This window comes from Nuphar pumila, chromosome 1 (assembly GCF_984573655.1).
Source record: "Nuphar pumila chromosome 1, dmNupPumi1.hap1.1, whole genome shotgun sequence".
Classification (NCBI taxonomy): Eukaryota; Viridiplantae; Streptophyta; class Magnoliopsida; order Nymphaeales; family Nymphaeaceae; genus Nuphar; species Nuphar pumila.
Window position 1 is genome coordinate 172,679,262 of NC_143249.1, and position 27,279 is coordinate 172,706,540.

At 37.4% G+C, this 27,279-nt stretch overlaps 2 protein-coding genes across 4 annotated transcripts; one reads left to right on the forward strand and one right to left on the reverse strand.

Annotated features, from left to right (window-relative positions):
• LOC149851293 (glucose-1-phosphate adenylyltransferase large subunit 3, chloroplastic/amyloplastic-like) lies at window positions 1–15,695 on the forward strand. Its single transcript, XM_089999891.1, has 15 exons — window positions 1–370; window positions 1,544–1,657; window positions 2,243–2,416; window positions 3,065–3,157; window positions 5,217–5,300; window positions 5,407–5,462; window positions 6,875–6,968; window positions 7,098–7,210; window positions 8,953–9,025; window positions 11,471–11,551; window positions 13,726–13,812; window positions 14,194–14,298; window positions 14,526–14,632; window positions 14,712–14,772; window positions 15,446–15,695. Exons 1-15 carry the CDS (start codon window positions 167–169, stop codon window positions 15,545–15,547), a joined length of 1,548 nt encoding a protein of 515 aa, XP_089856017.1. The 5' UTR covers window positions 1–166; the 3' UTR covers window positions 15,548–15,695.
• Window positions 3,245–27,279, reverse strand: LOC149851294 (protein THALLO-like). 3 transcript variants are annotated; one of them, XM_089999878.1, is made up of 17 exons: window positions 27,026–27,279; window positions 26,289–26,336; window positions 26,063–26,106; window positions 25,826–25,886; window positions 25,497–25,642; window positions 25,066–25,355; window positions 19,295–19,382; window positions 18,969–19,148; window positions 18,645–18,815; window positions 18,496–18,567; window positions 18,248–18,384; window positions 18,010–18,145; window positions 17,241–17,443; window positions 17,077–17,140; window positions 16,639–16,707; window positions 16,408–16,551; window positions 3,245–3,356 (listed from the first exon to the last, which is right to left on the reverse strand). In XM_089999878.1, the coding sequence occupies exons 1-16, from the start codon at window positions 27,135–27,137 to the stop codon at window positions 16,420–16,422; spliced, it is 1,953 nt and encodes a 650-aa protein (XP_089856004.1). In that variant the 5' UTR covers window positions 27,138–27,279; the 3' UTR covers window positions 3,245–3,356; window positions 16,408–16,419. The 3 variants fall into 3 exon arrangements, with proteins under 3 accessions (XP_089856004.1, XP_089855994.1, XP_089855988.1); XM_089999868.1 differs by lacking the exon at window positions 3,245–3,356 and having other exon boundaries at window positions 16,127–16,551; XM_089999862.1 differs by lacking the exons at window positions 3,245–3,356; window positions 16,408–16,551; window positions 16,639–16,707 and having other exon boundaries at window positions 16,750–17,140.

The window sequence follows — 27,279 nt, forward strand, 5'->3', positions numbered from 1 at the left end:
TAAAGTTGAGTCTCTCTCTCTCTCTCTCTCTCTCTCTCTACTGAAACTCTCTCTCTCTCTCTATACTGAAAGTGCTGCTGGAGCAGCGATGCCATCGTGCATCTAATTCTTTTCTGTTGCCTTACCTGCTGGTTTTCCTCCTCCTGCACAGCAAACCGAAGCAGAGATGGCCTCCTCCTGGGTGTATGGCCATGTCAGTAGTCCCTTTGCTGCCGATAAAGGCTCCGGTTTGGCAGGCCGGGACTGCGATTTGATGGCTAAATCAGTGAGCCTGTGCATGCCTCCTAAGGCTAAACCCATCCACCGGCCGCGGCAATTGACCGTGCTCTGCACCTCCCTCAACACTCCAACTATTACGGCCGACACTCAGGTAAGCCCACTCTGCGCCGGTACGGGCGCGCGCCCGTCTCATGTGTGCGTGTACGTGCAGTGACCTCTTCCTGTAGGACAATTCTCAATGCTAAGCACACAGGTAGGGATGAGAGTAGATCGGATCTCATGTACATGTTTCTCGTAATAATAGTGCTTTTAGAGTTGACTCACTCCTCACAAAGGACACAAAAGTCAACCACATGACTACCAATGCTATCTGTGGATTGGTATCCCATTGGATCCAAGAGCTATGGACGTGAACCAGGTTTAGTTAGATCCTACTAATGACAGGGTACATATAGAAATTAAGAAGGCCTTTGCCCGCTTTAGCTGGAGAAGAATGCTGCTGGTGCTGGGCAGCGTGGTTGAAAAACAAAAGTGCTTAGCTCAATCCAACCCCGACCCGAGGAACTCAAAACCTGGTGCCAGACCCACCTAGTTCAATCTTCAAGCTCGACTGGTTTCGTTGGTAAAACGCCATGCTACCAGTCGTGATTAATGTGTAAATGAAATGGTTGGCCATATTTGCCCGAAGCTTCTTGCTACATGGAGAAGCTTGTTTTGGAAGTGAAAAACTCTTCCTTTCTCTGAAATGAGGGAAAGTTTTCGTTTCCAAAATATGAGAAACCTGGCTTGGAAATATGAGAAACTCGATTCCCTTTTTACTTATCACTTGCTTTTTCAAAGGCAAGGGGTTAGGTTTAGGTAGACGCCCCACCAGTTATTATTCAACTTACCATTGGGGTTTTGAACCTGCAATGTCCCACCACAGGGAGACGTGCAATGACAGCTCTTATCAACCACGCGGTGCCCTCGTTGGTTTCCCTTCTTATCACTTTCCATTTGTTTTCTCATCACTTTCTATTATTTTCATATTATTTTTTTATAATAAGCTTTGCATGTTGATTTTATATCATTTTATGCTTGTATTTATTATTTAATTTTATTCGTGCTTCCTATTGCTTTTTATGTATATTTTTGTTTTTGTTTTTGTTTTTGCATGATAGCTTGCTTTCCCTTCGTATACTTTTTAACACTCGCTTCCCCGCTTATACTGTCCATTTTGTTTCCTGCTAATTATGCGGCTGGCAACAGCATTTGCATGGTGAGGCGAGCGTCACCAGACGGCTGACAGGCTTGTTGTGCATGTGTGCGTGTGTGCTTGTTGCAGCTGAGGGACTTGGACATGAAAAAGAGGAATCCACGCACAGTGGTGGCTGTCATTCTTGGAGGAGGAGCTGGAACTCGACTCTTTCCACTCACCAATAGAAGAGCAAAGCCTGCTGTAATCCCCCCCCCCCCCCCTCTCTCTCTCCAAATAAAAAATTATCTCGGCCTGTTTGCCAACTTAAGAAGTTAGACATTAGTTGTTTCATACTGATCTCTGATTGGATTTCAAAATTTTGGATAAGGATTTATCATCTCTATGGGATTGAATCCAGATTTCTTGCAAACCAAAATAAAATTCAATTATGAGATTAGGGAAGAAAATGTACTTCTTAATGTTGCTACTTGGCTGGCTGTTCATTCTAGTTTTCACTATTGTTTTTACTTGTCTACGAAAAACAATCAAAATAACCAATGTTAATGAATTATAAGTTCTTATTTTATTTTTGTTATTTTTTAAAATGAATTTCAAAGGGTCTAAAATTTTAAATCTTAAATAAAATTGGCAGACTGGATTGATTCAGCAGTATATGCACCCAACAGATGAGAGTATGGTGGAAAAAATTATGTTAAACCTTTCTGTGGTACTATCCATTGTATGAAGATATGGAATATATATTTTTTTCTTTTTTGAGAGGGGAATATAGAATTGAGTATGATGGATAAAATGGGATATATTATGTTATGACAATGCTGGCTGCAGGTTCCTATAGGAGGTGCCTACAGGCTTATCGATGTGCCAATGAGCAACTGCATAAACAGTGGAATCAACAAGGTTTACATTCTCACGCAATTCAACTCTGCTTCACTCAATAGGCATCTCGGCCGCGCTTACAACTTTGGCAATGGTGTCAATTTTGGAGATGGATTTGTCGAGGTAAATTGTTCAACATTTTTTCTTTCTTACCTACCATTTTTTCTCCAACTAATATTCCCGCATCCCTCGGCTGACGCCTCATTAATTTGGTTACCAAGCAAAGTTCATGTTTTCCATTCTCTTAATCATGAAATCCCTCCAAGTGACTACTTATAGGGTCCTCAATTATCTGCCTGACCGCTTATTAATAGCTCCACTTCAATTGTCATTTGCAAACACCTTCATACTGACAATTAATAACAAGTGCAGCTAGGACAGAGAACAGATCAATCTCCTGAGTGTAATCATGTGCAGTTCTAGGGTGCCTATTCACAAACATGAAGATGTAATCACCAATTCAGATTCAGAGAGTAAACTGATTCTGAAAACATTTTGGTTCAACCTTGTGTGCATGGTCAAGGGGACAGGCACTATACAAAGTACACAACTTGACAGTTAGCAAGATAAAATTGCAGCAATTTTGCTTTAACCTTACCTTGTAGACAAGCAAGCCTTTTCTTTTTGCTGGTTGGTACCCAAGCTTGGGGTAATAGCCACTTCTGGGATCCAAACTGGAGATTCCTTGGTTAGGATAAGGTGATTCTTATAGTCCAGATATCTTATTCCACCCGAAATTCACTAACAAAAGAGTTTGTTTCATGCTACAAGGTATTGGCAGCTACTCAAACCCCTGGAGAGGCAGGCATGAAGTGGTTTCAGGGGACCGCAGATGCTGTACGCCAGTTTCACTGGCTTTTTGAGGTATAAAGTCTCGTATTTGAATTACCCTTCACAATAAATATGAAACTAGCACCTGTAATTTTGTATCTTTTCTTACTAGTCCAGCAAATTGATCAGTATTAAGATGTTAATGCTAAAAGAAAAGAGACGGAGAGAGAGAGAGAGAGAGAGAAAGAGAGACTGCACGCAATGCTCATATCCTCATCTTGTCATGATTGAACTGTAAGGCAACACAAAAGAAATACATGTAATGAGGATACTATGTAAAATGGAGGATATTGAATACGAAAAGAAAAGTATAATATAAAGAACCTAGATTGAGCATAAACCACACACATTGAGTTAACTGGGTTAGTAAAACAAACTGAAAACACTTTAAAAGAAAATCAGGAAAAAGAATCTGAAAACCTTCAAGGATACAAACAAGAAGAAGAGCCAATAGGAAGAAGATGAGAAGCTAATCCATCTAATACTAATTTGAGGTGCATGGATTTATTGACCAAAACCCGATATCTTCACACATCATGAACAATATAGGCTAAAAGAAAAGCTTGCATTCTTTCAATGAAAAAATCCACCATTTTCTTGCAACAATATGCTATGCTGACGCATAATAATAATCCCTGAAAATGAAAACAGCTCAATACTAACTGAATGAACAGATAGAATGTAAAGGAATAATCAGTTTTCTTTTGGATGGAATGGAATATTGCTCACATTCTTTTTATTATATACAACAATCAAATACATCTTAAAACTGTGTGACTAGATTGCATATTTAATAGCACTAGATGCATGATAATGATAATCGACCTCAGAGGGATTTTCAAGTTCTTAACCATCACGCTCAAAGTGTTTCTGTAGGAACCAAGTTTTAGTTGGTTACTTTGATCAAGGAATGCTACAAATTGCATCAGCCAATCCCTGTGGCATGCTATATAAACCTCTTCAATGTAAAGTGGCAATCAGTGTACCAGAAAGCTCATAAGTTATTTTTCCTGCAGGGGCATCTGGGAAAAAAAAGAAAGTAAAACAAAAGCCAGATGCAAGAGAACAATGATGTGCAATGTTATTGCAGTCCAGCACCTGATGTGGTGTTGTGATAATTGCCTTATGTAGACAATGGATGAGCACAATTATTTTCTGGATCCTAGTGTTAACCTGGAGGTTGAAAGAAAAAGGCCATGATTGTTGATCAACTAAAAGTAATTATAATGTAACAAGAACTTGAAAATCCAATCATCTGTTAGATTTTGGAGAATTTCAAGAACTTTAAAGTGTAGATAACAGTAAAACATTCTGGATATTCCTAACATTTGTCTTAACCTGCAAGATAGAAGGCTACTAATTTCATGGAGTTTGATTTCCTGCTTAATTGAGGCCCTTACTAGTTTAAGGTATCAATGTTAGAAGAAGATATACATTGTCAGGATGTTCTTATAATAGAATGTACATAAGTAGGGTTTGAGAGTCTGGTGAATATATATTTTGTTGTACACACCTTGTACATACTTAGGCTAGTTTCATTGTACATAGCATAGTTTATTTATTTTTATTTTTGTATTTGTATTTTTTTTGTGTATTTATTTTGCATTTCTAAGGGCATTTTGTAATTAGGCTAGTGCAGCTAGCCATTAGAAGTTTAGAACTAGCTAGCTTTTAGGGAGCTCTCCCTAAGGGCTAGTTTGATGTGCCTACATACAAGGGGCAAAAGCCCCATTGTTTGTAGCACATTTTCTAATGCATATTCGATAAAAATATTTTTTATTTAATTCTTTTTCTGTGTCTCAGTCTCCATGCTATTTCATTAAGAGATGTAAGCTCACAAGTGCACTCATTGTTAGTAATGACTAATTTGTTAACGAATGGCAGTGTATGTTGTATACAGTCCTGTCTATTTGATCTGAGATATGTTTGTCATCTGCTTTTCATCATGTACACATTCACTCCTGCAGCTTCTCTCCTCTGGTGAATGATCTAGCTGAAGAAAAATTTCCCTAAAGTTCATATTTATTTCCCTGCAACATTTTGAACATTCTTTGCCAAGCAGCTTCAATTTATGTTGCTATTCTTTCTGTAGGATGCTAAAGGTAAGGAAATTGAGGATGTACTCATTCTCTCTGGAGATCATCTTTACCGCATGGATTATATGGAATTTGTTCAGGTAAGATGAAGCATGAAAAGAGTTTAATGGATACCTGCATAAAAATGATATTTGATAACTTGCAAAATAGAAGTATAATTCTTGTAAGTTTTCACTTTATCCACAGAAACATCGGCAGAGTGGTGCTGATATTACAATTTCATGTCTACCTATGGATGACAGGTAGATTACAAACTTTATAAATTCCCCAGCAAAAAAAAAAACTTCATAGCCATGAGATATCCTTGAGATAGGTTAATGCTTACCAGAGGTTTGGATCTTTCAGATTATTTGTATTTATTCTTTTTTATATGGACACTAGTTATTTGGTGCCTGATTAAATTTACATTATGTACATTCTAGAAACTCTGGTTATGCGATATAAATGCGTCCACCATGCAGGGATCAGATAAACAAGCATATAAATAAATGTTCAAACCAAGGTTGTCAGACTAGGAACCGGAAGCGGGAAACGATATGGGAAGCGGAAGCGAGAAGCGATGCATTTTAAAATGTATAGGAAGCGGGAAGCGAGGAATAAAAGAAACAATATAAGAATTTAATTGGAATCAAAATTGAACACAAATAAAAACTAAAATAAAAGCGACTATTCTTAAATTTCATGATTTTTTAGTGTAATAATTAAATTTTTAGCAAAATCTAAAAATGATGACTGCCAATTTACAAAGCATATGGAAGTGAGTGAAAAGCATGAGAGGAAACACATAAAAAACATGAAAAGTAGAGTGAGAGAACATATAAGAAGAATAGATGAAGTGTGTGGAAAGCATAGAAAAAGTGTGGGAGAATCGAAATTCTCATCAAGTTTTGGAAGCGAGAGGAGTATCGCGCTTCCAAAGCAAGTTTCCGGAAAGCGGGCTTCCCACCTATCTAAGAAGCTTCTGGTAACTCTGGTTCAAACATCCATTCCCTTAGATGGAAAAACAATATTTTTCTTTAGACTTGATCCGCATAGATCAACTTTTTGGCAAATTAGTATCCCATGGTATATTGATTCGCCAGACTAGGGTATCATATTCATGTGTCTGAGCACACATCACTAAAGAAAAATGCACAATTAACTTGGCTTTGTGACTTGATCCACGTGTATCAATCTATAGACAACATGACTATCTTACAAGTAGCCATCTATAGGATACTACATTTTGATACACTAGACAAAAGTATCATCTATACAAGATTTTCAACTATATAATGAGCTTTCAACGGTTTGATTCAGGTCTTAACTTTACAAAATGATATAAGAATAACTGAATAAGCAAGGAACCTTACATCTCTCTGCCCACATGCATAAAGAAGAGATTGAGTAGCAGTTAACTTCAAAATGGATCAGTTACTTTCTGCAGTGCAAAACTGTAAGTCAACTAGTCAATAGTGAGTTTGGCCATCCTGAATGGGAAAATGCATAACATTCTCTATGTGTGTCATGTTTCCTTAATCCTGTCATATGTGTGTATGAAAGTTTCATGCATTTATCCGTATTTGCATAAAAATTGTCTTCTTTTCGTATTCCACATACTAGAACAATCTATCTTTCAATTTATTCACCAGAAACAAACTGTTTATGTTTGCAGTCGTGCATCTGATTTTGGCTTAATGAAGATTGATAACAAAGGAAGAGTAGTCGCATTCAGTGAAAAGCCTAAAGGAGACGATTTGAAGGCAATGGTAATCATCAAATCTAATAAATCCTTCTACACCAGACATCTGTGTTGAACTGGGCTGGATTCAGACCTTATACATAAAGTATTACATGGAAAATTGGCTACACTCCAATATCAATCCCATGATTTTCAGGAGGTGGATACTACAGTTTTGGGTTTGCCACGAGAAGAGGCCAGGAAGAAAACTTACATTGCTTCCATGGGAATCTATGTCTTTAAAAAAGAGATACTTCTAAATCTTTTGAGGTAAGATTGTGGTAAGATTGGTTTGTGCAAGCAGCTCAATGCAAACAATGGACAGAATGATTTACCTCTTAGATTATGTATATAATTCTTAAATCTTTAGGCTAAGATGTGATCTCCAATATCATAATAGCTGAGTGGATAGAAAGCATGAAATGTTTTGTGCCCATAATGCTTCTTGCCAGAGTAATTTTATTGATACTATGTGGTATTACTAAGGAAACAGACATCCAACTTTCAACTAGTCCATCTTATAATGGGATGAGCATATTGGTAAGTAGGAAGTATCAGCATGTGGCTGAACCTTGCTGAAGGTTATACTGGATGGAGTAAATCAACAATTAATTCTTATTTTGAAAGTATAATGGTCTTCATCCAGATCATGATCTCTACTTTGAAACCAGTGTCATGAGCTTCTCACATTGAAAATTGTAAAAGTTTGATAACTTCATTTAGATGAAATCTAGAAATGTATGTTACTCCTTACATCTTTAAAACTAGGGAAGCTTTACTTTTGATATGGCTCACCGTTCCCTCATCCAGAAGTAAAAAGATCATTTTTTGTACAATGATTGCTAAGCAAATTGCTTCCCTCAGTTGAAGATCTATGTTGAAGAAGAGATGAAGTACCTTATTAAGCCATACCCCACATCTGTAAAATTTCCTCCATTATGTGAATGGAAATTGAAAAATACATAATGGTCTGATTTTGAAAACAGTTCTTGATACAAGGTAAACGTGACATTCAGTAGTGTACATGTGCCCTCCAGTTTTTCATGGCATAAAAACTCAATTTAAAGGAATCCTTTGCCTCTAAATGATCAACTTCAAAAGTCAAGCTTTTCATAGATGTCAGATTCTGCAATTAAACTATCATCCTGGAAAACCCCTCTAGGGTTCTCAATTCTTCACTTGATGAACAACAGGAATCTGAAATTTCCTCATCTTCCTATAGAGAAGAACAGTTGTCACTGTTCATCAACATGATTGTCCACTAGACATGTAGACTGCAAGTTAAGCATGTATCTAGAACTAACCTCTATCCCATAAATACCACTTAAATTGGAAATTTTCATCACCAGCTACAACCAAATGCTATTTCTATGCCTGATCTGCATCTGCATCCAAATACATAAGCTCAAATTGACAAGGAATATACAATTATACATCTTTTTCTCTATTGCAAGATTATCCTGCACGAATCCAAACTTTCTATCTACAGATATATACTGTTCACGCATACAGATAGAGCTTTCCTTATCTATAACCTATCAAAACACTTTGTCTCCACCATTGCTTGTGGCTTATGCCATGGATACTACCAACGTAACCCAAAGTCTTTGAAGGTCAGCATGCCAAATATTTTACTAATAATAACTCCTTGTTTACATCAAGGAGTCAAGCTATTAAGGTTATTTTCATTTCCTAGTGTGCTAAGTTCCTCATTTTGGTTACTAGGGATCTCTCTCTCTCTCTAAGTTCCAATTTTGGCACTGAATATGTTTTGTTATTTTTGCAGACAAGCACATCGCTTTTGCTCACTGACTCATTTGCCATTTTCTTCTTTAAGATGGATTTCTTTTACATGTAGAAAGTTCTTTCATTTGCAATTTTCACTCAACAGTGTGCACAATCCAATTTTTGGTTTCTCAAAGTCATAAAGATCTGCTTGTATTCCTTCGGAACAAAATCTAGCTATCAATGTTAAAACAGGAGGATTAAGTATACATCATTGTTGGGCTCAGATGGCGTTTTCCCACTGCAAACGACTTTGGATCAGAAATAATACCTGCATCGGCAAGAGAGTTTTACATTAAGGTTTGTATTATCATGTAGAAAAGACATTGATGCAATGCTTTAGTATCCCTGCTTGGTTATCATTAACAAATTTTCCCCTTTCACAATTTCTTTAACTAATCTGGAGACAAATTGAACTATAACTATTTTTGCAAGGGTTCTGCAACACCATATAGAAGAAACAGAATCCCCTTGATTTTTTGATTTTTTGATTTTTTTAATAACAAAACATGATTCCGCATACTTAAATCCTGATCTGATTATACACTTAATGCATGAAACTATGATTTATAGACTTAATTTTTGATGGTTTGTTCACTTTTCTCATGCAAAATTACTGGTTACTTTCTTCTTCCTTCTATCCAAATAAGAAACACAATCCCTGATGCAGGAATCAGGATAGAAATTTCAGATATGCATTATCATTGTTTTGTAAAATAACTCCTATAGAATATCAAAATAAATTTGTTGACATTTTCTTTCTAACCATCCTGTCAATTTATTTGAATATGTCATCATCCTTAAGCATATTTTGTACCAAAAACTGTTCTCTTAGTATTAAGAAGGATGTTTGGCAGTTCAGATTAATGCAATAAAAACAAAAGAAGGAATTATGTATGCCCTTCTCCATTTGAAATGGATTGATTCCTTCTGAAGTGGATTTTAAATTTTTAACACATTCGTGAAATTTCAGAACAGTTTGGGATTATATTACTTGGAGTTTGATCAAGGCTTTCAAGTGGATACACAATGAATGAATTACTGATGCTTTTAAGAGTTGGAGAAGAAGAGTGATAGAAGGTTGCTGCTGTGCTTCAAGCAAATGGAGATAAGGGCCTTGGACTAGATGGATTTCCAGGATCATTTTACCAAAAACGTCGGGATATAGTTAGATATAAAAGTTATTTAGGATCTCTTTGTCAAAGGGTGAATTGTGCAGAGAATTATGGCAATTTAAGCCAAGAAATTTGATAAGAAAAGATCTCTAGTTAGCAAATATGATTTCTGAAGTGGTCGCTTCTAAGCATCGGTTGCTGTGGCTTGAGTGTTGCTGGAACATGTGTTTTCATAGTAATTTAGAAGTTGTGGTATCATAGGAATAAAATAGTTCATAATGGTGACAGGTATAGCCTGCCTAGAATTAAAAATATGTTTGGCATGCTTTCTGTGAGATGTTTAAGAAGGTTTAGTGGCAACCGGATGAAGCTTTTGCTTTATCCTTGTGGAATTGAGGAGCTCCTATTTAAGATCTCTGGCTGCCACCAAGGGAATCTCATGTGCAGGTATTATTCTGTTCATGGCAAACCAGCAATGGGGTGATTAGTATTGTCTCGTTCAGGAATTCTGAGCAAGACTTTTTTCTGCTTGGAGGATCTTTTATGTAAGATGATCTCATTCCATCCAGATGGTTGACCTATTGGAGATTTGTCCAATAAGTGAAGTTGGATTGCTGCTTTGAAAGATTCTCTTGAAGGATGAAGAAGACTATCCTCAGTGGAATCACTTTTGGATAAATTCTCAGCTGTTTGTGACATCAGATGCAATCATGCAATCAGCTTACAATATATCTCTGACCATATACCATGATCAGATCTAATCATTGAATTGATTATGAGTTAGAACACAAGTCAATACACTTGATTAGATCAAATGATGCCATCCAACATAGTCAGATCAACATGTTGCCATTTAAAGCACATTTAATCTTCTAATACAAGTTATATTGTTTCCTTTGAATGTCTACCCTCAGAATTTCACCTTCATCCAGAAAAGCAGACATTCAAAACAAATATGTTGCAAAGCATCAAGAATGGACCAAAATAAATAATGCACACTAATAGTAGAAAATATTAGACAAATAATAAAGTTTGTCCAGGAGAACTCATGCATGCATAATATTTGTTGGTTTGATTTCATAACATCCACTGAAATTGAAGATTGGTTCAGAATAGAAGCAACTGTTTACTTTCATGAGTAAGATTTACTTCTTTAAAGCAATGGACCAGTTTTAAAAAATTATATTCAATAATATTTACTGCACTCTCTGCACGGGGTTTCACAGATGACCCATTACCCAGTGTACCCTAGCAGAGTGGGATCTCTTTAGTTTAAAATTTTAAATGATCCAGCCCAAGCAAGAGGCCTTTACCCATGTGGCAACCTGTGACCCCAAATCCACATCCCTGGTACCATCCAACATTTAGAAATGGAGTTCTTGTTTTACGTTACATTCAGATTGTTGATGTGCATAAATTTTGATTGCATGCTTAATTTTAAACCAAATGAAATTGGAAGACATTAAAAAAATTCATTATATTTGATGACTTGTACATGAGATTTATCAGCTGCAAACTATTGTGGTGAAGACTATATGTTCACCTTGACAAACCTGAAGGAAATAAAGTGGTGTTACCAAGTATATTTCACATGCCTAGTAATGATACATTATTCATTATGATTTTTCAGGCTTATCTATTTAATGATTATTGGGAAGACATTGGAACAATCAAGTCCTTCTTTGAGGCAAATCTTGCACTTACTGCACATGTAAGTAGTGCATCCTCTCAAGTGAACTCAATCCATTTTTCTGCATTCATGCCGAGGCTTCCACTATCTTATTTTTGGTAATGTTGCACATCACATAACTGGAGAGGTAAACCATTTCAGTGGAGTTCATAATAATTGCATTCACTTCTTATGGGACATGAGGCATTGCTATGAATGTCTAAACCTAAATTCTTTGTTTGACAAATCAGGATGCTATATGAATAAGCATTAAGAGGGGGCAATTCTTGGTTTGATAATTAGGGGTGGGCAACGGGCCGGGCCTGGACAAGCCCAGTTCGGGGTCGGCCCATTGCCAAAAGCTCCACCTACGTCCCCCTGTTGGCCCGTGGGGCTTATTGGGCAAGGCGGCAATGGTTCCATTGGACTTGGGCCTGGTATTGGGTCAGCTAGGTAATGGGTTGAGCACAGACCCAATTCATTTGTAGAGCCCTCCATTTTAGAGATGGAGGCATCCTGGTGCAAATCCAAGAAAGAATATGCAAGAAAGATCTACCAGCAGGTGTGCAGGTGCCTTTCACTGGTGGGCTTCGTAAGGGCTTGGGTGTTGGTGACCTCACCCAGAGTTTACCTGCTTCAGCAGGGAACTTCGTCATAAAACAAATACATATAATCTAATAAAACTATATATTGAATTATCTAAAAAACTGGAAATAATAGGAGTAAATCAAAGGAATATCAATATTCATCAAGCTGCAACAACAAAGGCCCCTATGCCACTAATGCAAGGCCTTTCTCCCTCTTGAAATGGACATTGTGAAACTATTTTGAGAGGCTGAGGGCTATGTTTCATTCACATTTAATGGATCGATGCTATCTCCCTCTCCTTTTTATGTGTAGATTTTTTCTCTCATATGTAGTGCATTAATGCTAATCTTTCTCTTCTCTCACATGTGAAGAAGAGTTTACACAACAAAAGTTTAGTCTCATATCTAAAAGTGAGGAAAGGAGAAGCCCACCCCATGCTTATAAGTAGCTACCCCCTCCATCCTTTGAGCTCAAAAAAGTAACCATTGTGGTCTAGTATTCTGACTTCAACCCAACTAACTTAAAATGGATCCTTATATATATATATATATATATATATATATATATATGTGTGTGTGTGTGTGTGTGTGTGTGTGTGTGTGTGTGTGTGTGTGTGTGTGTGTGCCAGGCTTGCCTGCATCAGCCGATAGTCCAGCCTGTGTTGGCCTATTTATTAAATGAGCCTGGTTGTATCCCAATTCAGGCTGGAAGAGTTAAAAATCCTGGCACGTTGCCCATCCCTACCTTTAATGGGGGCAAAACACACACACACACACACACACACACACATGCACACACACACGGAGTTTAATACTTCTAGGCTATGTCATAGGGACTTGGCCAACTGGGTGCCTCACCTGCGTCGACACGATGCGGGTGCGCATGCGGGTGCGGCACCCGGTGCGGTCAACCTGACCCTGGGTGCGTTGACCGCACTCAGGGTCATTTATGTCCAACTTTTGTATATATATATATATATATATATATATATATATATATATATATATATATATATATATATATATATATATATATATATATATATTGCCGCACCCCCGCACCCAAGTTTTTTGAAAGTGCCACACCCCTGCACCCGCACCCCTGTGACATAGCTTCTAGGGGAAAAAAGTGGTGAACTTGCCCACAAGGGCTCCACTCATCTGGTGGGGGCGACTTGTGAATGCCACTAACTTGACAGGATGTCACAAGTTCAAAACCCATGGGTGGCAACACTTGCCGCAAGGTTGAAGCTGGGTGTACTTCCCGGTGGGAAGGGGAGACCTCAAGGGTTTTACCAGCTGGAGGCCAGCCAATGTGCGGTCAGTGATGGGGGGTTTTAATTTTGGATTATCCAAAGCAAAAAAAGGTGGTGAAGTTGTTAACATTGACTATAAGCATTGCATGTTAATGAATTCACAATGTTTCTTTGCCCCTAACAAATTTTGAAGTACCATAGCAGCTCTTCCCATGAATGGTCACCATTCACCAAACTACCCAGCCCCTCTTCCCTCCTAATTTTCAACTAAAACCCAATTAGGCACACGGAGAAATACACTGATCCCATCTTTTGCAGTATATTTTTTGGTAATTATGTCTCGTCACAACTCATTTTTCTATGTTCCTTACAGCCCCCAGCTTTCAGTTTCTACGATGCACAGAAGCCAATGTACACCTCGCCTAGAAACTTACCACCAACGAAAGTTGATAATTGCAAGGTCAGTTTTATTTTTCCATTCTACATACTTCAATAGGAAGCAAAGTGACCTACCACATTTTCCATGTAGATCAGTATGAACAATTCTTTTAAGTTCTTTTTGAATTGCAGCAGTTAATCCTTGTAGATGATGCAATCATATTTATTTACTTGTAAACCTGCCACAGCAACTCATATTCTAGGCCTTTTCATTTTCTTATTTATCACACAAATTTGCAATATTCAGCTTGACATGAATCTTGATCAGTTCTCCTTTATCAGGACTAAGTTGAAATATTCATTCTACAGGAAATTTCACCAATTTATTATTTCTTATTTGTTCCTTAAGAACGTTACATGTTCTGCGTTTGTTATTCATGCTGAATCTGTGAACCTGTTGCAGATTGTTGATTCAATTGTATCCCATGGGAGTTTCCTAGATCACTGCCTTGTAGAACACTCAGTCATTGGCATACGATCCCGGATAAATCACGACGTGCATTTGAAGGTTCATTCATAATTACTGTTCAGCTTGAAAGCTCTGAGTTCCCCATGCATTTTTTGATTCTCTAGCAAGTCGGTTTGTCAGAGAGCACAAGTTGGTCGCTTGTGACTTTTATGCATCGGCTAAGCACAAGTGCCTACAATAGGTCCTCCATCAGATTTTATTTATTCAGTAGTAGGACTCGTTTTTTCAAAAACCATAAATACAATAAAACAGGAAATAACATGCAGGATACTGTGATGCTCGGTGCTGATTACTACGAAACTGATGCTGAAATAACATCATTGTTGGCTGAAGGAAGAGTTCCTATTGGAATAGGAGAGAACACAAAAATCAGGTAGAAGACTCGGAGAACCCTGAGTTCAAGCATGTTATTGATCCAAAAAGAGAACATTAATTTACAAATGCTTTTGCAGAAACTGCATAATCGATAAAAATGCCAGAATTGGGAAGAATGTTACGATTTCAAACTCTGAGGTTTGCTTTCTCAACTTTGTACTGTAAAACTATAAAAAAAGATGTGTGTGTGTGTGTGAGAGAGAGAGAGAGAGAGAGAATATTTATGAGGCCTAAATGAGCTGTCTAAACTGTCCACCTAAAAATCTCAACAACTAATTTTCAAAGTTTATGATGGCCCAGATCACAAAAATATTCTGGCCTGATGTGTATTACACATAGCTATCTGAAGCTTCTTGCAACAAGGGGAAGCTTGTTTCCCTGGAGCATGCTACAGAAACGGGAAACACTTCACTTTCCTGAAATGAGGGGAAGCTTTGGGAATAAATATGAGAAACACGCTTCCCCTTAATGGGAGGCTCACTTCCCCCATGCTTTCCAAATCAATTCCTTGCTTTCTTAACATTTCCCACTCGCTTCTTGTCAATTCCCACTTGCTTCTGCCTATTTTTTTTATGTTTTCATATTAAAAAGTAATATTTTTTACTTTTTAACACTTGCTTCCCCGTTTTCTCTTGTATCCATTTTGTTTCTTGGTAGCTATGGTATGACATTCATCCTTGCTGGTACCACTGCCAGATAAAAAAGAGTGGCACCAAAATGTGATAGAAATTTTTTAAAGTGATCTCTTTTCTCGTCTAACCTTTCCAATTTCATGTGCTGATCCACAATTGCTGTTTTGGTGTGGATGAAGGGAATTCAAGAGGCAGATAGATCTTCAGAAGGATTTTATATTAGATCTGGGATTACAATCATCCTGAAGAATTCAACAATCAAGGATGGCACTGTAATATGATCTCTTTTTTTTTTTTACTTTGTTCCTCCTGTTATGTCAAATGGTCATAGAATAAGAATCTAGTCAAAGGGAGATTGTAAAGGTTCAGCCAAAGCAAAATTCTTGTACGAACTTATGGAGATTCGCGTAAGAGCCAATTCAAGTTAAAGTGTGAACATCTTGAGGGGTGAATTCAAGTCACCAATACAATTGGTGCATCTCTTGAAGACCAGTTAAACCATCAGTTGATCCCATCAATGACTTGAGTCCAATATTAACACCGTCTGGCGCACATCCATCTCCAATTTATTCCCAATATTTCATCAATGGAAAAAAATTTACACTGGACTGCAGAAGTGACAATTCTCAGACTTAGGTCGCAGTAAGAATGGAGATTATAACCACCGAGGTAGTATCCCATGTGGTAAGTGGGGTCCTGTGTCAAGCTGAAGACCCAGGATCGAATCCCTCTGCCACATGGGGCGGCTGTTGTTCTGGTAGGGGTCCGCCTAACCCCGCTTGCCTTTAAAAAAAAGAAAGAATGGAGATTATAGTTGAATTTTGCTGGGTGGACAAGCTAAACGACGGAGACTTAGATGGTCATATAAAGAGTAACAATAAAATGGCTCATTTAGATGGTCATACAAAGAGTAGCAATAAAATGGCTCATCATAGCTACTCCAAAACTAAGTTAAGATTACAACCCAAAATTGCCCTGTGAGTTCTTTTCTAAGAACTGCAAAATTAAATCAAGAAGAAGAAAACATCATTAGAACACATAAGAACTTTCTCTTTAATTTTGCATTGAGAATCATCTTAGCACTCATATTTCCCAAGAAAAAAGATCCAAAATAGCTGCCCATCAAATCAAATCGCATTACCAGCTTAAAGCTCTAATTTCGGAATCTGATGCTGTGACTGATCCTTGTACTTATTCCAGCATCTTCCCCTCCATATGGACCACTCGAATGCCTGAGATCACGGATCTGTCCTTTTCGGTGCACAACCGCTTTTTGGTGCTTTAACTGTACCATCAGAAATTTATGAGCAAGCAGCCAATTTAACAATTATGACTGCAAGAGGAAAAAGAAACCTAGCATGGTCATACTCACCTTGTATTTTTTTCTTGGGATCTTGGTAAGTTTCTTTCTTTTACGGGTTAACCCTTTGTTTGTCTCCATCTATTACAAGAACAAGATAATTCCACTTTTATATACCCAGAACATAAAGACCCAAGAGACTCAAACAATCTTCTCATGACCACTCTGACTTGAGACCAACCTCATCGAGTTGGCTTCAGTGAAGGCAGGTCAACTATAGATATCTTATGAAAGTCCCTTCCATGGTTGGCATTCTCGGAACTCACACAAGACTCTGCCCAGTTTAGCTCCTAACCAAATCAAACTGGTTTTTTTTACTCGTTTAGGGTCTGATATGAGGCAACTTGGCCAAGTCACGAGTTGATTCACGAGTTTGTTACCTGATCCCATGATTGTATTCTTATAGAAATCTAAAAGGAAACCTATAAAAATATTATGCAAATAAATGACCTGATATGTAATCTGTCTTTTTCCATTGGTTTCCCTCTCTGGTGAAGACTTGATTGTGGTATTCCTGCACAAAGATGTCCATTTTGAATGCACATGAAAAAAAAAATCATTCAATACCACGGGATCTTTAATATTATGTCAATAACATGAAGAAGAGCACATACCGAGTGTACATCTCTGCCTTGGCAGCAATCTTCGCAGCTCGACTCTGTTTCACCTCTTTATAAAATTTATCTTCAAAGTCTGATGCATTACCATCATCTTCTAATAATTTGGATTGGGGTTTCCCTAGAGATTGAAGATCATGCTTTCTTCGCCTTTCTCCAATATCTTCCCTCATTGGTAAGTCAGCATCACCAGAAATCAACTACAACCAAACCACATAAGTTGCACTAGAAGAAAAGTATAAAGGGACCACCTAAGTAGTCAAAAGTGCTAGTCGGAGCCCAGGCAGGACTAGTCAGCCTCGTTGAGACCAAAAAACAGAAAAAACAAATAAGAAATTTATAATAAATTTTAAAATCAATAGAAAGTACATTTTCAACACAATTTATGAAGCTAAACATTTAAAGCTAAATAAACACATAAATTCATAAACAAACTAAGCAATTAAAACATAATTACATTTCTAACGTTCAAATCCATCTAAACAAATCAGCATCACCTAAAGACCCACAAAAGAACATATTATTTAAAATGAAAACAAAAAAATGAAAATTTCAAATATTTCAAAATACTCGACCAAAGAAACTCCTTTCTGAATTTCACAGAGAGAGAGAGACTCCACATAAGATTGAAGTTTTCCAGTGTATCAGATGTCATTGCACAAATGGATGGAATCAGGGAGTTCATTTGATAGATAGAAAGAAATTCTGAACTTGACATGTAATCTGACTATAAGTTGCATTCAAGCAAGTTTTTGTAATACGGTACCTTGGGCTTCTTAGCTGCCTTCCCTGCCATAGTCACAAGTTGAGATAATTTCATCATATGTTTGTCACTTGTTTGTTTAGTGGGTACATTCTTTACTCCATCCTCATCAACAAAATCATCCACAATTTCATCTTTTCTGATCAATTTTCACCAGGTGTTATAAAGCTCCAACATAAAAGGAATGGAAATAAAAACTGAAAATATAGATTCAGCAAATGAAAACAGATCAAAGTTTTACCCCTTTGATGTCTGTGGAACCTTTTTTGGCTTTCTTTCAGGCATCACTGAGTAATATATGCCCTTCTGCTTCAGTTTTTCTTCGAGGCTTGCTCTTATTTTGAGCATTTCCATGCTTTCTTGACCCAATGAAACAGTCTGTCAAGTAAGAAAAGACAAATTTTCACATAGTATCCTGCATCTGAGTATCTATACAAAAAAGAGTGCCATATTTGTATACTTTCAAGAAATTCAAGATTCTGAACTGACCTTTTCGTGTTCATAATTCATGTGTGAGGACTTCGACAAATCCAATACAATATCTTCATTTGATTCATGAACCTACAGTTTTTCTACTGATGTTTAGATTACCTCTTTTGACGTTATCAACAAGAAAATGTGAACAGCAACATAAATACCTTAGTTTCACATGATTTAGGCAGACTGTCACTGTTCTCATAATTTATTCTTCTGTTTTTAAGTTCCAAAGTGGAGCCAACTTTATCTGTTTTATCTTGCTGATCAAGTCCACCATCATTGCGCACTATTTCCACATTATCACAATGAATCGTTGGGCAAATCTCATTCAGCTGTAAGCAGATATCACATGACCAGGTTTTCATGTCTCCACATTACTGTGCACATTTTGGAAGTAAATAGACCTAGGATCCTAAATAAAATCTGATCGAGGGATAGAACAGTCTTTATTGTGGGAAAAAATGGAAAAAAGAAGAGATGCATACCTTGTCTAACAAGCTTTTAAGCTCCAAAAGCCGAGCAAGGACTGGATGGTCACTAACAAGATGCCCTTCGGACTTTAGAAGAAGATAAAAGACAATGACTTGGCAATAATTAAGCAGAAGGAGATGCTTCACCTCCAAATAATGCATTCCACCATTAGCTGTACTATATTTTCCTTTCACCTTTATAAATAAAGAGGAGAGGAAAGTGAAATGATCAGGATAGGCCATTAATTCAGGTACTTGAGGTACAGTTCCATAACATTCATAAACCAATGACAAAATAGTAGTCTGATCCGCTTTCCCTTCAAGTTGCAACAAGTGGCTACCTTTAAATAAGGAGGATTCACGTCCCCATCAAGCTGGTCAAGGGCATCATTCAATTCTGAAAGCAATCCAACCAGTTCTGGAGCAGCACTGCAAAATTAGCATGACAAGCAAAATATTCAAAAGGGAACCACACACACATCCACAAGAACCCACGCACACACACACACACACACACACACACACACACACACACACACACACACACACGCACATGCACAGACAACGCACACGCGCACACACATGGAGAAAGAGAGCCCCATGAATGAGTGCAGAATACTATTCTTTCTAGTTTTTTTTTTTCAGAAGACTTTCTGTTATCAATTCACATGATAAAATTTTGCCAGTTCACTATCTCATGACATACAAAATCAAGTGAAGGGAGAATTCTTGTGATATAGGAAGCCAGCATAACAATATGTGATAACGATTGGAGGTTAGCCATTTGACTAAGTTAATCAGAAAGCTCAATTGAATTTAACCACAATATTATATATAGTTCATACTTTCAAATCTAATAGCACAGTTTTTCAATAATTTCAAAACATTGTGTACTTTATTTGTTATAAGTTTCATGCAATGAATTTTAAAATAAACCAGAATGTATGTACTAATTTGATCTACACAGGCACTTTGAATATTATTCCGAACAACTAAGGTTCTTAACATAATGATTTAGCATCATTATCATCATCATCAAAAGTTCTATCTCCGCTCCATGGGGTCGCTCACATAATGATTCAACATAGTTTCCTATGTAAGGTTTTCTACACAATGACACTCATTTATAAAGAATGCAGATCTACAAGCATATAAAATTTCTGATTGCTTCCTACATAAGGCTTCTATACAAGGCACCCATTTATGTGACAACTAATTACATGCAACATTAACTGCCTTCTCTTTCAGTTGTAGATGTACAATCTCTCCATTGACAATAAAACATGTTCCCCTCTGCACTCACTGGTTTTACTAGATATGATGAGAAAAGGTTTTGTTTTTTATTTCCTGCTTTTTCTTCATTGACTCTCTCTCACACAACTTGCACATTTGCAAGAACTACAAAAAGAAGGGATACTTTTTTCTCCTCTTCCCCCCCATTCCCTCCCTCCCCTCTCTTCCACAAACCCCACAAATATTGATGGTTAATAAATTCAATCACTGAATAGCTTAATATGATCATTGGAACAACATTAAATGTGTGCATGATGTGCACATATAAGTAAAACTATGATGGTCCATTTCCTACTATGCTAGTTTTAGCCATCAAGATTGACTCATAACTTGCACAGGGTTTATACAAAAACTCATTCAAAGAGACTTTATGATTGAGTTGACCAAAATGGATAAAAGAGAAGCAGATGCCAAGAGATATGCAGCCTAACGTAGACTGAGCTAATGAGGAATACAACAATGATTTGATTGAGCTTGTGGTATCTACAACAGCATTGATTGATGAAGCAGAACACTTACATCAGCTGGAGAAACCTTACCCTTATCAGTTTGGTTCAAGAACAGAACAACCATGGCAAACCAGGAAATTTTGGGATGCATATGCAAATTAGTGGGAAAAGGAGAAAAAAAAAACATATAGACAATTGAAAATTTACAATATAAAGCATCACCCTTAGTTCTGAGGCCATATGAAACAGTAAGAAATAAGAGTCGCCATTGCTTACAGGATAAGTATAAATACCAGTGACATGGTATCCGTGGGAATTATATTGGTGGAGTGCTCATTTATTATAGCAGCATTTTTTTCATATGTTTAGATTATTTGCATTCACTTAAACAAGATGTGTAGTAAAAATAAAAAGTATTCTAAGATGGAAAAAATGCACATAGTCCACCTATATATATACATATATATATATATATAGAGAGAGAGAGAGAGAATTGAACATATTAGGCCCTCTTTTCTCATTCTGCCACGTTAGGCCCCATAGTTTGAAGTGTTTTATGATAGATCTAAACCGTTAGATGTGTTTAGCATGCTCGATTTAGTGAGAACCTGACTCTTGGATCATGTTTTTTCGATGAAAAAATGTATTTTTATGAGCCGGGAAAAATGTATGCCTTCATAGCCATTGATTTTGGATCACCAGAAGATCCAAAAGCCGGTCCCCACTAAACAAAACCTATAGATCACATCTATGGTGTTAGATGTGAGAAAAGATACCAAAACTACAATTTTTGAAGGGGCCTAACGGGGAAGAATGAGAAAATGGGGCAGAACGAGCGCATTATATATATATATATATATATATTCTGGAGGAGGGTTGCGGTAGGCCAGTGACAGCCAGCATAAAAACTTAGTCATACCCTATGTATATGAACCAATATGAGAATTTCGTTGGGGCGTTCCCTACTGAGCGACGCGCTGTACTCTATAGGCCCGGAGGCAGTGATAAATAGGCAAGGGTTGCTAGGTCATCACCCGGAAGCAACGCATCACACCGGCGCCCGGGTGTGGTGTCAAATAGGCAAGGGTTCCCTCACTTTGTTGGACGGGTGGGGGTAAAGAAGTTTGTCCAAGACCATAAAATTAGGTTAGCCATTTGGAACATAGGGTCTTTAACTGGTAAGTTGGTAGAGTTAGTAAATGTTATGTGTAGGAGAAAGATTGATATTTTATGTCTACAAGAGACCAAATGGGTAGGTGAGAAGGCAAAAGTGATAGAACCTCGGGGATATAAGATTTGGTATACAGGAATAAATAGAAATAGGAATGGAGTAGGGATTGTTATGAGTCGTGAGTTAATAGATAATGTAGTTGAGGTCCGTAGGAAGGGTGATAGGATTTTACTTATTAAATTAGTATTAGGTATGGATATTATTAATATTATTAATATTATTAGTGTTTATGCACCTCAAGTAGGTTTAGATGATTCCATTAAGCGTCAATTTTGGGAAGATTTAGATGAAGTAGTACAAGGGATATCTTATGGTGAAAAGCTTTTCATCGGCGGTGACCTTAATGGACATGTAGGCATTAGTAGGGATGGATTTAAGAGTATCCATGGAGGCTATGGTATAGGAGAAAGAAACGAAAGTGGAGAAAGGATTTTAGATTTTGGTTTGTCCTATGATATGATCTTAGCAAACACTTGGTTTAGGAAGAGGGAGTCTCACCTAGTAACATTTAAAAGTGGGGTTAATACGAGTCAGATAGATTTTTTCCTACTTAGAAAGAGAGATAGTGGTTGTTGCATCGATTGTAAGGTTATACCGGGAGAAAGTGTAGCTACACAACATAGAGTCTTAATTTTAAATCTTAGAATTAGACAATGCCGCAAAAGAGATAGACATAGGATAGATCCTAGAATTAAGTAGTGGGCACTAAAAGGAGCTAAACAAAGAATGTTTGTAGAGCAGATAGTTAAGGAAGTTGATTGGTGTCTCGAGGAGGATTTAGAATCAATGTTGAATAAGATAGCGGGTGGCATGAGAAAGGTGGCTAAGGAGGTATTGGGTGAGTCTAAAGGCGGTGCACCGCTAGGTAAGGATACATCATGGTGGAACGAGGATGTCAAATTAGCTATTAAGGTTAAAAGAGACTGTTATAGAAATCTAAGTAAGAGTCGTGATAATGAGAATTTGGAGAAGTATATGATAGCAAAGAAGGAAGATAAAAAAAGTAGTTCGAAACGCGAGGGATAAGGTATATAAGGAGGTTTATGACAAGTTGGATACCAAAGAGGGCGAGAAGGATATTTATAGGCTTGCAAAGATGAGAGATAGGAAATCGAGGGATCTGGGTATGATTAGATGTATCAAAGATTAAACACAAAGGGTTTTAGTCAAAGATGAGGAGATTAAGGAGAGATAGAAAGATTATTTTGATAAGCTATTTAATGGAAGTCATGCTCAGGATCTTGGAGACTTGTCCATTTCTTTTCATGAGATGAATCATGACTTCATGCGCAAGATTCAAAAGAAAGAAATTGCAGAGGCTTTGAAGAAAATGAAATCAAGAAGGGCAGTTGGCCCAGATGTATACCTATCGAGGCTTGGAAATGTTTGGGAGAGAAAGGTTTAGAATGGTTGACAAATCTTTTTAACAGGATTTGGCGGACAAATAAGATGCCTAATGAGTGAAGGAAAAGTATTTTGGTGCCTCTATATAAGAATAAGGGTGATATACAAGATTGCACAAACTATCGTAGTATAAAACTCAAGAGTCATACTATGAAACTTTGGGAGAGGGTGATTGAGTCTAGGTTGAGGAAGGTTGTCATGATATCGGAGAATCAATTTGGTTTTATGCCTGAAAGATCAACTATGGAAGCTATACATCTTCTTAGACAACTTATTGAGAGAAATAGAGAGAGGAACAAAGATTTGCATATGGTTTTTATTGATTTGGAAAAGGCATACGATAGAGTACCTAGGAACGTTCTCTGGTGGACAATGATAAAGAAAGGTGTTTCTCTCAAGTACATTAGTATAATTAAGGATATGTATGAAGGAGTAGTAACCAATGTCCGCACTTGTGGAGGGGTGACAACCAATTTTCCTATAACGGTTGGGTTGCATCTAGGATCTGCTTTAAGCCCTTTCCTATTTGTTATAGTGATGGATGAGCTTACGAGATCAATTCAAGAAAATGTGTCGTGGTGTATGTTGTTGGATGATGATATTGTTTTGATTGATGAGTCTAGAGTTGGGGTTAATGCTAAGCTAGAATTATGGAGACAGACATTGGAAGCAAGAGGTTTTAAGTTGAGTATGAGTAAGACAGAATATATGGAATGTCGGTTTAGTAAGCAACGAAGTAGTGATGGGAGTGTAGTGAAGCTTGGTGAGCAAGAAATACTGGTGGATGATTGTTTCAAATATTTGGGATCTATCATTCAAAAGTATGGAGAAATTGATGGAGATGTAAATCATAGGATAATGGTTGGGTGGATGAAATGGAAAAGTGCAGCTGGGGTGTTGTGCGATCGTAGAATGTCATTGCGGTTGAAGGGAAAGTTTTATAGGACGACTATTAGGCCTGTTTTACTATATGGTACAGAATGTTGGGCTGCCAAGAGACATCATATTCAAAAAATGAGTGTAGCTGAGATGCGTATGCTTAGATGGATGTGTGGAAATACAATAAAAGATAAGATTCAGAACAAGGAGATATGTAAAAAGGTAGGCGTTGCACCCATTGAAAATAAGATGAGAGAGAATCGTTTACGGTGGTTTGGACATATTCGGCGAAGGCCTAATGATGCCCCAGTTAGAAGAATGGAGAAATGGGAAAATATATTAGTTAAAAGAGGTCGGGGTAGGCCTAGGAAGACTGGATGGAGATGATAGGAAAGGATATGAAGGCTTTGAACCTCACCGAGGACATGGCATTGGATAGAAATGATTGGAGGAGAAGGATTCATGTAGAAGACCCAGAATGATTTTCCTTGTTGGTTCATATCGCCGACCCCAATTGTTTTGGGATGAAGGCGTAGTTGTTGTTGTTGTTGTTGTTGTTGTTGTTGTTGTTGTTGTATATATTCTGGACTTTCCTCAACTCTAAGTGACAGACTACTTGTTTGATGCCTCGAAAGATAAACACACACCTGACTTGTTGGGGACGGTAATCCCTATTCCAAATTTGCATGAGAACAGACCAAAGACAGAACACCAATTCAAGCTTACTGGAAGTGAATAAAGAGAACTTAACAACAAAGAAAAGATAATAAGGTAGAAGAATTAGTATGACTGAAAAAAGAAAAGAAGTGTTAACTGTTGGTGCGGGATCTACACTGATCATAAGAAAATCTCTCACCTATATACGACTTCCATCTGCTCCTCTTTTGATAACGAATTAATATTTTTTTTCACCTTATAAATCTCAGTGCCATCTTCAGTAGCTTCAACCATACCAACCAGTTCCTTTGACATTTTTCCTTGACCCAATGCTGTCTTTGGTTCACCAGCAGAAAAGCTCACATGCATCTCGTGTTCATCGTCATCAAGGCCAAAGTCTTCCATCTGAAGTGATTTTGCTCTTTCTTTCTGCAACTTTATCACCTCTGCTTCTTCTTCCATGGCTGACTCATCATCGCTTGATTGATTCTTTTAGATGTTTAAACAATAATAAGGAAACAGAAACACGATTCATAAGTTTGAGGAATAATCAAAATTTACATCTAATGTAGCACCAATTTAGAGATAAGGACCAAGTATCATCACACAATTACCAAAGAAATGCACTACCTCATGAATATTGTCAGCACTATAGTACATGTGCTTACTTTGACCCCACCCAGCATCCTTTTCTTCATCCACTTCATCTTCTTCATCATCCATCTCATCCTCAACTCCTCCCATCTTTTCACGTAAATATTTCTTCTGCCTTACAACTATAGGAAAATTCAATTGACATAAGCATAATATAGATTTCCCTGGCATTAAAATACATGAAAAGAATCTAACAAGTAACTGAAAAGGAATAGGCAAAAAAAAGGTAGAGTCCTTGTTCATAAAACATTTGTAGAGATTGTTCACCAAAAGCATAGGATAAAGCAGAGTATGTTTTCCCATACTTTTGGCTGCAAGGCCAGAGAGTTCAGAATCGTCGTCCTCCTCTTCATCATCATCATCAACCTGCACAAAGGAAAAAAAATTAGCTCCCTCATTGAATGTATTTGACAGAAACTGATGAATTCTGACGCTGGTTCTTCATTTGACTGGAGTTGAGTGAGATAAGTGAAGAATTTTTAGAAAATTTACTTAAGAAAAGATTGTGCTAAGAGAATAAGAAATGACTGCTGAGTGCTGACCTCCACATCAAAGACTGGTTGCTCAAGATCTTCATCCGAAGCACCTGTCACCAAAAAAAGATTCACAGAAAAAACTCAATTTACAAAATTTATCGGTTTCTCATACGTCCTTATTCTAAAAAGAAAAAGAATAGGTCGGAGGCTGAACCAATTTGGTGGTAAGTATTGAATGAACAACAAATGAGCCCACGGAATAACAAAGAGAAATTTGAACATGTGGACGTACCAGCATCACCATCAACATCGAGAGGAATCATGTCACGCTGCTTATGAACTGTAAATTCACACACAATTAGCTTTCTATTAGCGTAACCACATCATAGCGAATGTGCACACAAGCATGCACCAAGTTTGTGTAACTTTTTTTTTTGATAGGCAAGCTGGGGTTAGGCAGACCCCCACCAGTTACACAACATACCATTGGGTTTTGAACTTGCAACTTCCCAACACATGGTGATGTGCACCGCCTACCAAACAAGCGGAGCCCCCATTGGTAAGTTTGTGTAACTTTGCTCAGACACTCAATCCCTACTTCTGCCTTTCAAAGAAACTAAAAAAAAATGCACTAATCGCCACCACGAAGGAGGATATGATTTATTGGGCACTATTTTCCAAATGAAGCAAACAAGTTGAGGAACAATAATTGCTTGTTTTGGCTAAACCCCACATTATAAAAATCGAGCACAGGCATTTGCATATCGAATTATTTAGCCTCAACAGAAAAAGAATAGTTTAACAACTTCATATATGAAAAAGCAAGCTAGTCGTTCGCGATATAGAATTCAGCTGTCATGTTAGTACGTACAAAAACATCTATACTTGACATGCTAGAAACCCAAAAAAGCTCCAATCTGAAAATTTTAGATGGGTTGACATCCATGGGAAGAACGGTAGCAGTAAAGACAGGTAAGCAAGCAAAAGGTCTTCACCCAACATTCAATATGGAAAGAAAAGAGAACCTACAGGCATCGATTTCATCATCCATATCATCCTCTCCAAAGCTTTCAACTCTCTTAAGATTGGTGTCTCCCTTCTTTCCCATGCTCTTCTTCGGCTTCTTCCCTCTCTTACCCATCCTTCCCTCTCTGATAATTACCTACAAAAAACAAAAAGTAACAGCAACCACTCTGATTTTTCAGAAACCGAATTCAGGATGGATGAAAGCAAGGGATGCCAATAATACAGGGAGCCGGTAAATCACTCTAGACGAGGCACGA